This window comes from Pelmatolapia mariae, linkage group LG10_11 (genome assembly GCF_036321145.2).
Source record: "Pelmatolapia mariae isolate MD_Pm_ZW linkage group LG10_11, Pm_UMD_F_2, whole genome shotgun sequence".
In the NCBI taxonomy this organism is placed as follows: domain Eukaryota; kingdom Metazoa; phylum Chordata; class Actinopteri; order Cichliformes; family Cichlidae; genus Pelmatolapia; species Pelmatolapia mariae.
Window position 1 is genome coordinate 895579 of NC_086236.1, and position 14757 is coordinate 910335.

A 14757-nucleotide genomic window follows, 5' to 3' on the forward strand; every position below is an offset into this window, starting at 1 on the left:
AAACATGAGACCTCCAGCAAAAACCCAAACTATAAAACGTAAAGATGACAGAGAAAGAAAGAAAAGGTGGTGCAGGAGGACACGAGGGGCTGAGGATGATAACCACATACTGAACCAGGACGGGAACCACAGAGGGAGCTAAATGTCAACAAAACACTGAAATATAAAGGAAATAATCTGGAGTTGAATCAGTGCATTAACTGTTTGAGTAAAAACTGTGTCAGGAGCCCCGCCTCCGCTCTCTGTTTTTGTGGTTTCAGGATCATTTTTTGCAGCGTGCAGCTATGATGACTCGCAGGCTGTCAGCATCTGTTTAAACGTGTTGGCGAGCTCTGACGAGTCACTCAGGCTTCGTCATGAAGGTCGTGCTGCTGCTGGCGCTGCTCACAGGTAACCTGCACCTTTCCACTGTCTGGTGTCTTTATTTAACCTTTATCCATCACTGAGAGCGTGAGATCCACATCAGCTGTGCTGCTGGTGAAACTAATCTGTTGCTTTTTATCTCTCTGCCTCACACGGTGGATGTGATTTATAGTTGTGTGAAAACTCGACTGTTCCCTGTCAGCACAGCTGGGTTTCCTGAAGGTTTGGCTGGAGACTTGACTTCTGTAGAAACAACAAGAATCAGAAACGTGTTAAACGCCATGTTACCCAGCGATAACAGCTGGTTCACTGTGTGCTTCCTTTTAACCTCAGATGACCCCAAAGGTCATTTTTTTATTGGAACTGATCTCTGAAGTCTCTCCAATGATGGACAAAAGCAGTGATTCTGTCACAAACTCGGGGTGACAGGGTCACCAGTGACAGTCTAAACCTCACTGCCGTCCTCTCCACTGTGGATCCGCTGTTACTGTGGATAAACGTCTTCTTCTCTCTGTCATATCTGTAGCTGTGTGAGAATTCATCTAAAAGGTCAAATCAAAGTCTGAGCCTGGCTGAGCTGACAGAGAGCAAAGCTGGACGGAGCTTTGATTTCTAAAAAGTGAAGCCAAATGTGTGTTAAACCTGCATTCTTCTAATGACCAGCAGGGGGCCTGGGCTGATACCTGACCTGATGAGTGTGAACTCAGTCACTGTTTTCATATTTAATGTAACCTAATGTAACGTGTAGTTTGTAGATTTTGGTCAGTTCTTTCAGTCTCATCCACCTCCTGCTTCTCATGTCTGGTTTCCATGGTGACGATGGAAACGTTCATGTTGAGGCTTCACAAACACCGTCTGCGTTTGATATCCATGATTCTCATCCTTATGTGTTGTTTTTGAGTCTTGGAGGTCAAAGACAAACTAACCTTTAATAACTCCAATAACACACGAAGAGCAGAGTCTAAATACTGAAGGAACAAAGGGAACATAGAAAGAACAGAAACAAACTGAAGCTTTAAATGGAAGCAGCAGGTGATCAGAGAGCATGGAAACATAAGGGTAACAAGACAGAGTTGAAAGTAATCAAGGACACTAAGATAAAGGAGGTAAAACTAAGGACAAGGACTGTAAATGAGTAACTGAACGTGACGCTCAGCACAGAGACACAGACTGGACCACACAGCATGACAGGACACGGACCAACAAGTGAAAATATAAAACATTGAAACTCTGACAGAAACCAGACTGAAAGTCTGACTAAGGTGACAGAAAAAAAGACAACTCTGAACTCAGAACATCGACCGACAGGACGACAAACTCAGAGTGAAGTCGCTTTCAGTTCCTCGTCGTGTTTGTCATCAGTAAGTTTGCAGCAGCTTCTCTTTTAAACTTTGACATCAAACCACTGAACAAGCAGAATCTATAAAACCCATCAGGCACTGCTATCAATTAAAACGCCAGTTTAATAATGATAATAATGTATACTTTATTGATCCCCGTGGGGAAATTACTCTCTCAGATCCAGTTAAACCAGTAAAACCAATGAAGATGATATGACATTGACCTGATCTGAGCCCTGAACAGAGTTTGGATCTGATGTAACAAAGTTTTCCTGTGTTTCTGTTTTCAGTCTGTGAATGTGACAGCAGCAGGGTCAAAGGTCACACAGGTCAGGACGTCACTCTGCCCTGTAAATATGACAGGAAATATCACGGCGCTCTGTCAGTGTGCTGGCAGCGAGGAGAAATACCAACCAGAGGCTGCTCCAATCAGCTGATCTCCACAGGTGGAGACAAAGTGTTAACCAGAGCTTCCAGCAGGTATCAGCTGCTGGGCCGACTGGAGGACGGAGACGTCTCTCTGACCATAAAGAGCCTGACAGAAGGAGACGCTGGACGATACGGCTGCAGGGTGGAGATACCCGGCTGGTTCAACGATGACAAACATCACTTTGACCTGAGCGTCGTCACAGGTGAGGAATTATTACAACACCAGAACCATCAGACTGTGGTATCATAGCAACTACAGCATCAGACTGAGGTATCATAGCAACTACAGCATCAGACTGTGGTATCATAGCAACTACAGCATCAGACTGTGGTATCATAGCAACTACAGCTTCGTCTCAGTCTACACAGTGAGCAGGGAGAGTCTTCCTCACACATCTGTGAACACTGCGTTCATTTTTCCATTCTGAGTTTTCCTTGTTCAGAAATCAGCACGTCGACCGGGTCTAACCTCGGGGCTGTTTCCTTTTCCTCTTTTCATTTGCTGACATCATGAAGTCGTGACTCGAGCGGGCCGCCTGTGTTTACATAAAGAAATCTCCGTTTAGCTTTAGTTTACTGATAATAGCATCACGACGAAGCTGCAGCTCTCTGAAGACGTGTCTGTTTATCTGCTCCCACCTGCTGATCCTCTCATTACAAAGACTCATCTGAAGCAGAGTGTGCTGATGTCATCTTAATGATCTGTTTCAGCGCCACAAACTCCCACATGGACGGCGCCAGACTCAGACACGCCCACAGAGCCGACGGCAGCCTCTGAAGGTGACCTGTGATTAATCTGCTGATGACAGCAAGTGTAACACATGATTGTCAGGACCAAACACAGATGACAGGAAAGAGGATCGTTTACATTTCTGTGGAAGAAACTTTATTAGTCGTCACATATTTATAGCATCACTTCCTGATTTTTGTCCAATCAGACTGAAAGTGACAGGAACTGTTTGATCTCAGACTCAGTGTGTTTCTGGAATAAAGGATCAGAGGCTAAAATTAAATCATCCTGACATCATGCTGCTGCTGACACAGCTGTCCTAAAATCTTCTGCTTTCGTTTCCTCATGCTGCAGGTCACATGACCTCTGCAGAAAGCCTCCTGACTTCGCCCTCCACCATGACGAGCAGCAGCGAGGTGAGGAAAGAAAAACAGCGTGAAAACATGAAGTCGCTGAGAGCGACCGAAGTCAGGGTGTCGGGACTTTCACATCCTTAAAGACACAGTTTCACATTAAAACACTGCAGTCACTGCTGTCTATAACTGTTCAAACTAATGGAGTTACGTCCTACCTTAGCTACCTCACACCTGCTGCTGGTACCATGACCCCACATATTTCATATTGAGGATGTGAACAGTGAGAATCATCCTAACAATAATCCTGCAGGCTTCCAGCTGTTTGTAGAAGTCTTTCCTCTGAGTGTATTAAATCCCTGCAGGTTCACAGAGGTACATCCAGCAGCAGGATCCATGTGAGGGACCCTCATCGAGTTACGTGAATAAACGGCTCCCAGGTGTCTGTGGGTCCTTACGTCTCACATTATATCTTAAAAAGCAGCAAATTGTATTTATGTCAGTTCGGAGGGTCCTAAATGTTTCTGATCATGTTATTTGGATTGTCTGCACCTCACACTGCTGCTAACGGGGCCTCGTGTGATTGGACAGTTCAAGCCAGAACCTGAGATAAAAAAGTATTTCTTGGTTCTTTATTTATAAAATTCATTATTTTTTCACACACACTGTATTTGTAAAAGTTAGAGCAACTTAAAGATGACTGACAAGCTGATAAAAACTATTTATACAGCCCCAAATCAGAACAACAGTCGCCTCAAGGCGCTTTATATTGTACAGTAGACCCTACAATAATACATACAGAGAAAAACCCAACAATCATATGGTCGCCTATGAGCAAGCACTTTGGAAGTGCTCTAATAGGGTGATATGGTGCTAATATGCAATGATTAGAATTGTAAAAAGAACAAGAGGAAACAAAACCAAATTAGACAACAAGAGAGTGAGACCAGAAAAGCACAGGAGGGCAAACACGACCACACCACTGACCACCTGATAAACAGAGAAGCAGCAGGGCTATTTATACACCACAGATACTGAATAACACGACACAGGTGGAGACACACCTTTCACCACACCTGTCCAGGGGCAGCAGGTGGACATGAGCTTGTAGTGATTTTGTGCTCAGTCTCTGAGGGGTAAGGAGGCTTAATAAGAAATAGACTGAACTTTGTGTGGATCAATACGAGTTCATTGTGTTGTTGAACTTTTTAAAGCCATCGGGCTGACTTCACTGTGGCAGCCAGATGCATGCTGGGAAAGGAGGCACCAAATATAAAAGTGTTATTTGAATAAATGCTGTGAGACCAAAGAGTAGAGTCAGTCTTTAACCAAACAGACGAACTCTCTGCTGATTGCATTACAGAAGGTGAAGCTTCCCTGTAACAGGGCGATGTGGTGTTTTTCTGGGTTTACAGGGCGAGGACGGCGGTCAGCTGATGGTGGTGGTCGTCTGCGTCCTGCTGGGCCTGGTGTCTCTGCTCGCCATCGCAGGACTCCTGGGTGAGTTTAGTTAAACTGTCCTCACAGTGACAAGGTCAAGTTTGTTCATATAGCACATTTCCAGACAGCCCATGCTGCACAAAGTGCTTAACAATAAGGAAATGCCATTAAAACGCCTAGAGGCGACCGTTGTTCTGATTTGGTGCTATATAAATAAAATTGAATTGAACTGAATTGAATTAAAACAGAAACAATGTGTTGTACTACTGTACAACAATAAAAATAAAAGGACAATAAGAGAATTAAAACAAAAACTAAGACTATTGAATAAGACCAAAATGCTTTGGTCATAGTGTGTTAAAGGCCAGAGCATAAAAATGTGTCTTTAGAAGAGATTTAAATATTTAGGGGGAAACTTTTCCAAAGTCTGGGACCTGCCAGAGAGAAGGCTCTATCGCCACGAGATTTGAGTTTAGTCCGAGGGATGGAGCGTATTCACTCTGAGCTGGACCTCATGGTTTTTTCTGGAGCATGAACAGAAAGGAGCTCAGACAGTTACGAAGGGGCTCGGGTAAAAGTTTGAACTGGATCCTGTAGGAAACAGGAAGCCAATTCAATTCAATTCAATTTTATTTATATAGCGCCAAATCACAACAGCAGTCGCCTCAAGGCGCTTTATATTGTACAGTAGATAGCACAATAATAAATACAGAGAAAAACCCAACAATCATATGACCCCCTATGAGCAAGCACTTTGGTGACAGTGGGAAGGAAAAACTTCCTTTTAACAGGAAGAAACCTCCGGCAGAACCAGGCTCAGGGAGGGGCGGGGCCATCTGCTGTGATTGGTTGGGGTGAGAGAAGGAAGACAGGATAAAGACATGCTGTGGAAGAGAGACAGAGATTAATAACAGGTATGATTCAATGCAGAGAGGTCTATAACACATAGTGAGTGAAGAAGAAACACCCAGTGCATCATGGGAATCCCCCAGCAGCCTACACCTATTGCAGCATAACTAAGGGAGGATTCAGGGTCACCTGGTCCAGCCCTAACTATATGCTTTAGCAAAAAGGAAAGTTTGAAGCCTAATCTTAAAAGTAGAGATAGTGTCTGTCTCCTGAATCCAAACTGGAAGCTGGTTCCACAGAAGAGGGGCCTGAAAACTGAAGGCTCTGCCTCCCATTCTACTTTTAAATACTCTAGGAACAACAAGTAAGCCTGCAGTGTGAGAGCGAAGTGCTCTAATAGGGTGATATGGTACTACAAGGTCATTAAGATAAGATGGGGCCTGATTATTTAAGACCTTGTATGTGAGGAGCAGGATTTTGAATTCTGGATTTAACAGGAAGCCAATGAAGGGAAGCCAATACAGGAGAAATCTGCTCTCTCTTTCTAGTCCCTGTCAGGACTCTTGCTGCAGCATTTTGGATTAACTGAAGGCTTTTCAGGGAGTTTTTAGGACTTCCTGATAATAATGAATTACAGTAGTCCAGCCTGGAAGTAATAAATGCATGAACTAGTTTTTCAGCGTCACTCTGAGACAGGATATTTCTAATTTTAGAGATGTTGTGCAAATGGAAGAAAGCAGTCTTACATATTTGTTTAATATGTGCATTGAAGGACATGTCCTGGTCAAAAATGACTCCAAGGTTCCTCACAGCATTACTGGAGGCCAAGGTAATGCCATCCAGAGTAAGAATCTGGTTAGATACCATATTTCTAAGATTTTCAGGGCCGAGTACAATAACCTCAGTTTGATCTGAATTAAGAAGCAGAAAGTTAGCGGCCATCCAGGTCTTTATGTCTTTAAGACATTCCTGCAGTTTAACTCATTGGTGTGTGTTACCTGGCTTCATGGACAGATAGAGCTGGGTGTCATCTGCATAGCAGTGAAAATTTATGCTATGTCTTCTAATGATGCTGCCTAAGGGAAGCATGTATAATGTAAACAGAATTGGTCCTAGCACTGAACCCTGAGGAACACCATAATTGACCTCAGTGTGTGAAGAGGACTCTCCATTTACATGTACAAATTGGAGTCTATTAGATAGATATGATACAAACCACTGCAGCACAGTACTTGTAATACCTACAGCGTGCTCTAATCACTCTAATAGGATATTATGGTCGACAGTATCGAACGCTGCACTGAGGTCTAGCAGGACAAGCACAGAGATGAGTCCACTGTCAGAGGCCATAAGAAGATCATTTGTAACCTTCACTAAAGCTGTTTCTGTGCTGTGATGAGCTCTGAAACCTGACTGAAACTCTTCAAATAAGCCATTCCTCTGCAGATGATCTGTTAGCTGTTTGACAACTACTCTTTCAAGGATGTTTGATATGAAAGGAAGGTTGGAGATTGGCCTATAATTAGCTAAGACAGCTGGGTCTAGAGATGCTTTTTGAGTAAAGGTTTAACTACAGCCAGCTTGAAGGCCTGTGGTACATAGCTGATTATTAGAGATAGGTTGATCATATTTAAGATTGAAGCATTAATTAATGGCAGGACTTCTTTGAGCAGTTTTGTAGGAATGGGGTCTAAATGACACGTTGATGGTTTGGAGGAAGTAATTATTGAAGTTAACTCAGAAAGATCAATTGGAGAAAAAGAGTCTAAATGAATATCAATGGTACTGAAAGTAGCTGTAGATAATATTACATCTGTGGGATGATTATTGGTAATTTTTTCTCTAATGATTAAAATTTTATTTGTGAAGAAGTTCATGAAATCATTACTAGTTAACGTTAAAGGGATGGTTGGCTCAACAGAGCTCTGACTGTTTGTCAGCCTGGCTACAGTGCTGAAGAGAAACCTGGGGTTGTTCTTATTTTCTTCAATCAGTGATGAATAGTAAGATGTTCTGGCTTTGCGGAGGGCTTTCTTATAAAGCAACAAACTATTTCTCCAGGCTAAATGATGATCCTCTAAATTTGTGACACGCCATTTCCTCTCCAGCTTACGAGTTATCTGCTTTAGGCTACGTGTTTGAGAATTATACCACGGAGTCAGGGACTTCTGATTTGAGACCTTAGTTTTCACCGGAGCTACAGTATCCAGAGTCATACAGTGAGGAGGTAAAATTATTAACAAGATGATCGACCTCTGTTGGAGTAGCGTTCAGATAGCTGCTCTGCTCTGTGTTGGTACAGGGCAGTGAAGATGATAACAGTGGGTGGATTATATTCTTAAACTTAGTTAAAGCGCTTTCAGAAAGACATCTACTGTGATAAAGTCTACTCTCCACTGCTGTGTAATCAATTATTGTAAATGTAAATGTTATCAGGAAATGATCAGACAGCAGAGGGTTTTCAGGAAACACTGTTAAATGTTCAGTTTCTATGCCATATGTTAAAACAAGATCTAGAGTGTGATTAAAGTGGTGGGTGGGTTCTTTTACATTTTGAGAGAAGCCAATTGAGTCTAATAACAGATTAAATACCATGTTGAGGCTGTCATTTTTAGCATCTACATGGATGTTAAAATCACCCACAATAATTATTTTATCAGAGCTGAGCACTAAATCAGATAAAAAGTCTGAGAAATCAGAGAGAAACTCTGTGTAAGGCCCAGGTGGACGATAGATGATAACAAGTAAGACTGGTTTCTGAGTTTTACAGCTGGGGTGGACGAGGCTAAGCATCAGGCTTTCAAATGAATTAAAAGTCTGTCTTGGTCTTTTGTTAATTAATAGGCTGGTGTGAAAAATTGCTGCCACACCGCCCCCTCGGCCTGTGCTTCGAGGTTTCTGGTAGTTAGAATGACTCGGGGGTGTTGATTCATTTAAACTAACATAATCATCCTGCTGCAACCAGGTTTCTGTAAGGCAGAGTAAATCGATTTGTTGATCAATTATTAAGTCATGTACTAACAGAGACTTGGAGGAGAGAGACCTAATATTTAATAATCCACATTTCACTGTTTTACTCTTTGGTTCAGATGTGGATTCTGTATTGTTCTTTCTTTGTGATTTTTTATGTTTAAGTTGTTTGTTGCTGGTTTTTAGTTTGTTTTTTGTCTGTTTGGGAGCTGACACGGTCTCAATGGAGATGGGTTTTTGGGGGGGTATCAGGAGGAGAGAAGCTGCAGAGAGGCGTGTAAGACTGCAACTCTGCTTCCTGGTCCCAACTCTGGATAGTCATATTTTGGGGGGGTTTAATAAATTCGTCCATATTTCTAGAAATGAGAGCTGCTCCATCCAAAGTGGGATGGATGCCGTCTCTCCTAACAAGACCAGGTTTCCTCCAGAAGGTTTGCCAATTATCTATGAAGCCCACATCGTTTCTGGGACACCACTCAGACAGCCAGCAATTTAAGGAGAACATGCGGCTAAACATGTCACTCCTGGTCTGATTGGGGAGGGGACCAGAGAAAACTACAGAGTCCCACATTGTTTTGGCAAAGTTGCACACCGATTCAATATTGATTTTAGTGACCTCCGATTGGCGTAACCGGGTGTCATTACTGCCGACGTGAATTATGATCTTACTGTATTTACGTTTACCCTTAGCCAGCAGTTTTACATTTCCTTCAATGTCGCCTGCTCTGGCCCCTGGAAGACAATTGACTATGGTTGCCGGTGTCTCTAGCTTCACATGTCTGAGAACAGAATCACCAATTACCAGAGTTTGACCCCCGGCGGGTGTGTCGCCGAGTGGGGAAAAGCGGTTAGACACATGAACATGTTGGTGGTGTACCTGGGGCTTCTGTTTAAGACTATGCTTCCTCCTCACCGTCACCCAGCCGCCCTCTTTCCCCAGCTGCTTGGGGTCTGCCGGGGAACAGCTAGCGGGGCCTACGCTATCTTCGGCTGCACCAGCTACAGGGGTCTGGCTAGCTACGGGTGAATGAAGGGTGCGAAGCCGAGTCTCCAATTCAGTAATCCTGGCCTCCAGAGCTGCAAATATGCTACATTTGTTACAAGTATCATTACTGCTAAAGGAGGCCGAGGAGTAACTAAACATCTGACACAATGAGCAGGAAAGTGCAGGAGGGACAGGTGAAGTAGCCATGGTGCTAACGAGTCGGCTACGAGCTAAGCTAGCGAAACAGTACAGAGACGGTGAGTGAACTTTGGCTATAAATTAGGTAGTGAGCACACAGAAAGGGTGATTCAGATGAAGCACGTGAAGATTATACTATGAAAACAGAAGTTATCTAAAAGTTTTTAATTAAATTGCTAAGCAGAAAAGCTACTCAGAAACACCACTGTGTTTGAGCAGGAACAGGAAGTGATACTCTACCACAAAGCGAGCGAACACCAAGTGACAGCAAGTGACAGCGCCACCAAGAGTCAGAAGCCAGAAGCCAGAGCAGAGAAGCACAAAGTAAAGGAGGACAAAGAGGAAGCTCCCCATCCATGATCTGGGAGAGTGTTTTTAGCTGAGCCAGACAGGAAACATGGAGGTCATGTGACGCAGCGCGGTTTAATAAACCTGAACTTTGAATCAGGACAGTGAACAATGACTTAGGGTTTGATAACAGGGACACGTCCCGGTCAGGTCCTCTCAGATCAGCTGACTGTTTTTATTTTTGTACAATAATCGTTGGATATTTAATGGAGCCATGCAAAAGGACAAGAGGATGAAGAGTGGACAGGTGTATGTTTTCCTCGTGGCACACCTGTGCAGGTATGGAGATGTGCAGGAGACAGGAGAGTGCACTGAAACCAGACTGTTTAACACAAACATGGAGCTCGAGTGAGAGGGAAGGTTAGAGACACCACAGCGCCCCCTGCAGGAGGTGAGACCGCTGAGATGGTGTGGAGGCTGAGCTGAAGGTGTGAACATTTCAACAGTTTGTTTCCGAGCTTCACCTCTGCAGACAGGCCCGAGGAGCTCCGTCTTCTCCTGAGAACCAGATGTTCGGGTCTGTGTCACCGCAGAGCGAGTGCGTGGGCTGGATCGCTCATCATTACTGAGAATCGTGTGGTAGACCCTCGTGCTGACGTCAGCGCCCCCCGCTCTGCAGCAGCAGCTCTGATGGAAACGCTGAGCTGCATTAAGGAACACGTCTGTGTGACGTGACTCATCATTTCTGCAGTAAATCGTGTTAAAGTCCAGATGAAGGTGTGTCAGGGCCTCCTCCTCCCACGGGGCCGAAGCATCTGCTGCATGCATGACGCCAGCTCCAGTCTGCTGCTGTGTGCGCATGTAAGACAGGAAACAACGTTAAAATAAAGAAACAAATAAGAAACTGAACGACGTTCTGAGCTCATTCAGCTCTTCGTGAGCTGTAATCTGGACCCAACATGGCGTCTGCAGCGTTGACCTCGCCGCCCTCACAGAGCGACGGTGTCTGGATGTTTCAGGCGAGGTCATCGATCATCAGGAGCACCTCTCAGTGCGTTGGTCTCCGTGTTTCTCGTGTTGGGCGGTCAGCGCGTCGCTGTTTTGGGCTCGGTCGCTCGGTTCGGTGCTGATTTGTGTGATTTGTTCTTTTTATGTCACAAAGGTGAACGTCTCGTCATTAACATGGTTTCTGCTGTTTTGTGTATCTGCAGTGAGAAGACTGAAGCTCCTCCACACAGTGTGAGTGCACGATCTTTATCTTTGTGTTTCTGAGTAACTAACGCATCTCCACACCTCGACCATCGAGGACGCTGCCGAGAAGTCGTGACTCATCATCTCTCAGCCTTCATCGCGTGTTCAGACTGAAACTGAGAGGTGAGAGAACCACAGAGTTAAACCAGGCAGAGGAAACTTCAAATCCAGCGGCGGCTCACTCGACCTTTAAGGCCCGTCAGAGTGGAATCATTAACGCTGACGCCTGTGTCAGAGCTCCATGTTCAGCCACAGTAGCACCAAGCACCACACCCTCCACCCCTCTGCTGCCTCCAGAAACACCGTCCATAAAAGCCCTGAACAGAGTCCGCCATGATGGCGTCCAAACCCGCGAGAATGAGTGCGACGCCACCAAAGCTCCGCCCCTTTACAGGGACGGGTTGTTTTAATCTTTGGTTTGTGATTGAGTGACTGTGAGCTGAGTCCATCAGAGCCGCTCCAGCACGAGTGGGTGTGGTTGATCCACACCCTCAGTGTTTCCAGCTCCATCGCTGCTGCACTGAAGCCTCAGAGCGAGGGGAGGAAGACTCTGATCCTTCATCATCATCATTAACACAACTGCTCGTTAATGCTTCATTTGAACTGCAGCGTAATCAGAGTCACGAACAGGAAGTGACCTTTCACGCTGCTTTGAGTCAAGTTTGACGCTTTTACTTTGGAAAATCTGAGTCATGACGAGGATGGAAGCAGGAAACAGATTCAATCAGCAGCTTAGAGTTTTAGATGTGTGGATAAAATAAAATCATAATTTTTAATATTCGGTCTATAATAAAATGTGACAGTGTCACTACCCGATCCATAACAGAAACCTGATCAGTACCACGCATGTGCGAAAGGTGTCTACTTCCACTCGAAGCGTTTTACGATAGTTACAGGTCAGAGTATCTGTTAAGATGTTAAGAATAATAAGTATCTCTTAAAATGTTTGCAATAATGAAGCATTTCAATTGAGAAAGGGCCAAGGCCTACAAATCGGGTCTACCCGATCCGTACCGCGCATGTGCAGATGTTTTCTTCTTCTTCTGTGTCGTTTAATGGCAGTTTACTCCCCAGTGTACGAGGATAGTGCCACCTGCTGACCGAGCGAATGAACCCTATTGTAAACTGAAGTAGCGTCATTACAAATCCATGTTTAATTTGATTTAGTGATAGCCGAGTGTGTTTATGCTCGTCTGTGTGGAGAGGATTGTTGGAATAGTGATGATGATGTCCACTATCACTGTCAGTAAACACTTAATCTGGCTGATGAATCTTCACGTGACATATTACTAAGTCAGTATTATTAAGTCTGTAATTTGGCGCCATTCTTCTTATTTTACGGCGCTGTTGTTCAATCGGGGGACGCTCTCTGTTGAGGAGAAAAGCATGAATTTGTTTGTAAACAGATTATCCATTGTTTAAATGTCCCGGTAGTCGAAAAAGAGGCAGAGCTGTCGAGAAATGCTAGGAGCTAACTGGGCGCTAACCGTGTCATTCAAATACATTAACTGTTGCAATGTTGGCAAAGAGAGGAAGTGACGTAAGATTTGCGCATGCGTGGTACCAATCGGGTTTCCGGTACGGATCGGGTAGCGACAGACAGAAGCAGCAAATTGTTTTATTTTGGAGTTTCTCTGCAGGATGTTATAATCTCCAGCAGTCGTAGTAATATCATTATAGCTAAAGATCCTGACAGCTGACTAACGCTCTCGCTCTCGTGTCTCAGCCCTCGGCAGCATCGGCAGATCAGCGGCTCGGTGCGGTTCAACCCCACGTCGTCAACTCTGCAGCTGCACGCTCAGCCCGCCGCCGTGGACAACATCTACCAGATGGATGGTGGTGAGGGAGGCGTATACGAGAACTGCCCCTGAGCTCTGAGGCTCCACCCACTCATCTGCAGAGCCTGGAGGCAGGACAATGACGAGCTCTTCCGGACTTTAAGGGAACATCGAGGACAGGCAAGACAACAGCTTTGCCCTGAGAAGCGTCCAGTATTTTAGGAAGATGGCCTTGCTCTCACGCTTTGCTTTGAAAGTGTCCAATCAGAGAGCTACAGCTGTGGTCCCAGGTGACTAACCCCACCTTCAGGCTGGAGGTTTGCAGGCAGCAGGTGTTTAACAGACTCAGAGCTAACATGTAAATAAAGATGTAAAGAGCTTTTATTGTGAAAGGTTTGGTGAGGTTTCCTGTTTTTTCAGATTTAATTTAATAAAATGTTTGGAGGACTTTTAAAGGTTGGTTTGAACTCTTCTTCTGCTCCTTTAAACATGTTTACCTCTGACTGGTAACCTGGGCGCTCAGTTCTTCTTCTGCACGCTGCTTCCACCTGCTGGCCGGACAGATGACCTGCAGCTACACAGACTCAGCTGTGCTTTGAGCTCAGGCTGTTTGATGGACTGAATCCACACTATGATTAAAAAAAGACTCTGTAATATCTCTAATCACCGCCATGGGGGCGGAGTTACCCGTGAGAACCCCACACCTGTACTAGGGTACAGATGCACTTTAGTAAGATCGCTATGACGACAGTAATAAACATTATTTGTTCCTTTGATCCAGCTCAGATGTGACATCTTTGTTACTGAAAGGAAAAAAGAAAGTTGACATGTCAGAATAAAAGCACACGAGCTTTATTTCATCCATGATGGTGTTACACCAACATCACCATCATGGCGGCGTCCTCCCTCCGTCTCTCCTGTAAAGACTCTCTGCTCGAGCCCAGCAGCTCACTCAGGAAGTTCATCTCCAGCTCTCCTGCTCCACCCGCTCAGGCTGAGCTCAGGACGGAGACACCACAGCGCCCCCTGCAGGAGGAGAACGGCTCTGTACTGCTGGATTTATTCTTCCACCACCTCAGTGATCAGTTATCTTCACAGATGGAGCCTCCTCCTCACATCACTGATTCTCTGAATATTAAGAGAAGATCCTGTGAAAGAACTACAACTCCCATCAGGCCACAGGCTCAAAACTACACCCCTCCCCCTTCCCCCGACCTCTGTGCAGTCTCAGAAGGTTCATGATCTGTGGGAAATCTTTAATGAGGAAAAATCACTCCTCCTTATCCTGCTCATCCACCCGCTGACCCCATCATTAACCTGCTCCCCTCCATGATGTGCTGCCTGTGGACCGTGACGTGATGGAGGTGGCTGGAGGACTCAGGTGCAGGTGTGTTTTGTGCGTACCTGATGTGGTTACGATGGCTCTCCTCTCCTCTGGTTGGCTCAGCACGTCCTCCTGACTGTGACACGTGGTGGTCGTGTAAGGATGAGCTGAAGCTTGTTTACCTGTTTAGAGCTGAGGCTCAGCAGCCTTACCTGTGCTGCTTTAACCCACCCTCACCTGTGCTGTGAGTCTACCTGCACTGCTGTTTACATCAATAACGAACTTGTGCTGGAAATTTAGCTTTTCAATGGTGGAATGTAACTAAGTACGTTTACTCTATACTGTACTAGGTTACAGCTCACAGGTAGACTGCTTTACCTGAGCTTTTAGCTTCCCATATCTGACAGTTTATATTACTGTTGGACTTTTAAAACATTCATTTTGTTTTTAGACAAAAAG

At 44.9% G+C, this 14757-nt stretch overlaps 1 protein-coding gene across 1 annotated transcript; it reads left to right on the top strand.

Moving 5' to 3' along the window:
• Window positions 1-289: 289 nt before the first annotated feature.
• On the top strand, window positions 290-13413 carry LOC134635818 (hepatitis A virus cellular receptor 1 homolog). The gene is made up of 7 exons (XM_063485398.1): window positions 290-390; window positions 1994-2335; window positions 2844-2912; window positions 3217-3278; window positions 4631-4715; window positions 11157-11184; window positions 12923-13413. The coding sequence occupies exons 1-7, from the start codon at window positions 357-359 to the stop codon at window positions 13065-13067; spliced, it is 765 nt and encodes a 254-aa protein (XP_063341468.1). The 5' UTR covers window positions 290-356; the 3' UTR covers window positions 13068-13413.
• Window positions 13414-14757: the final 1344 nt, after the last annotated feature.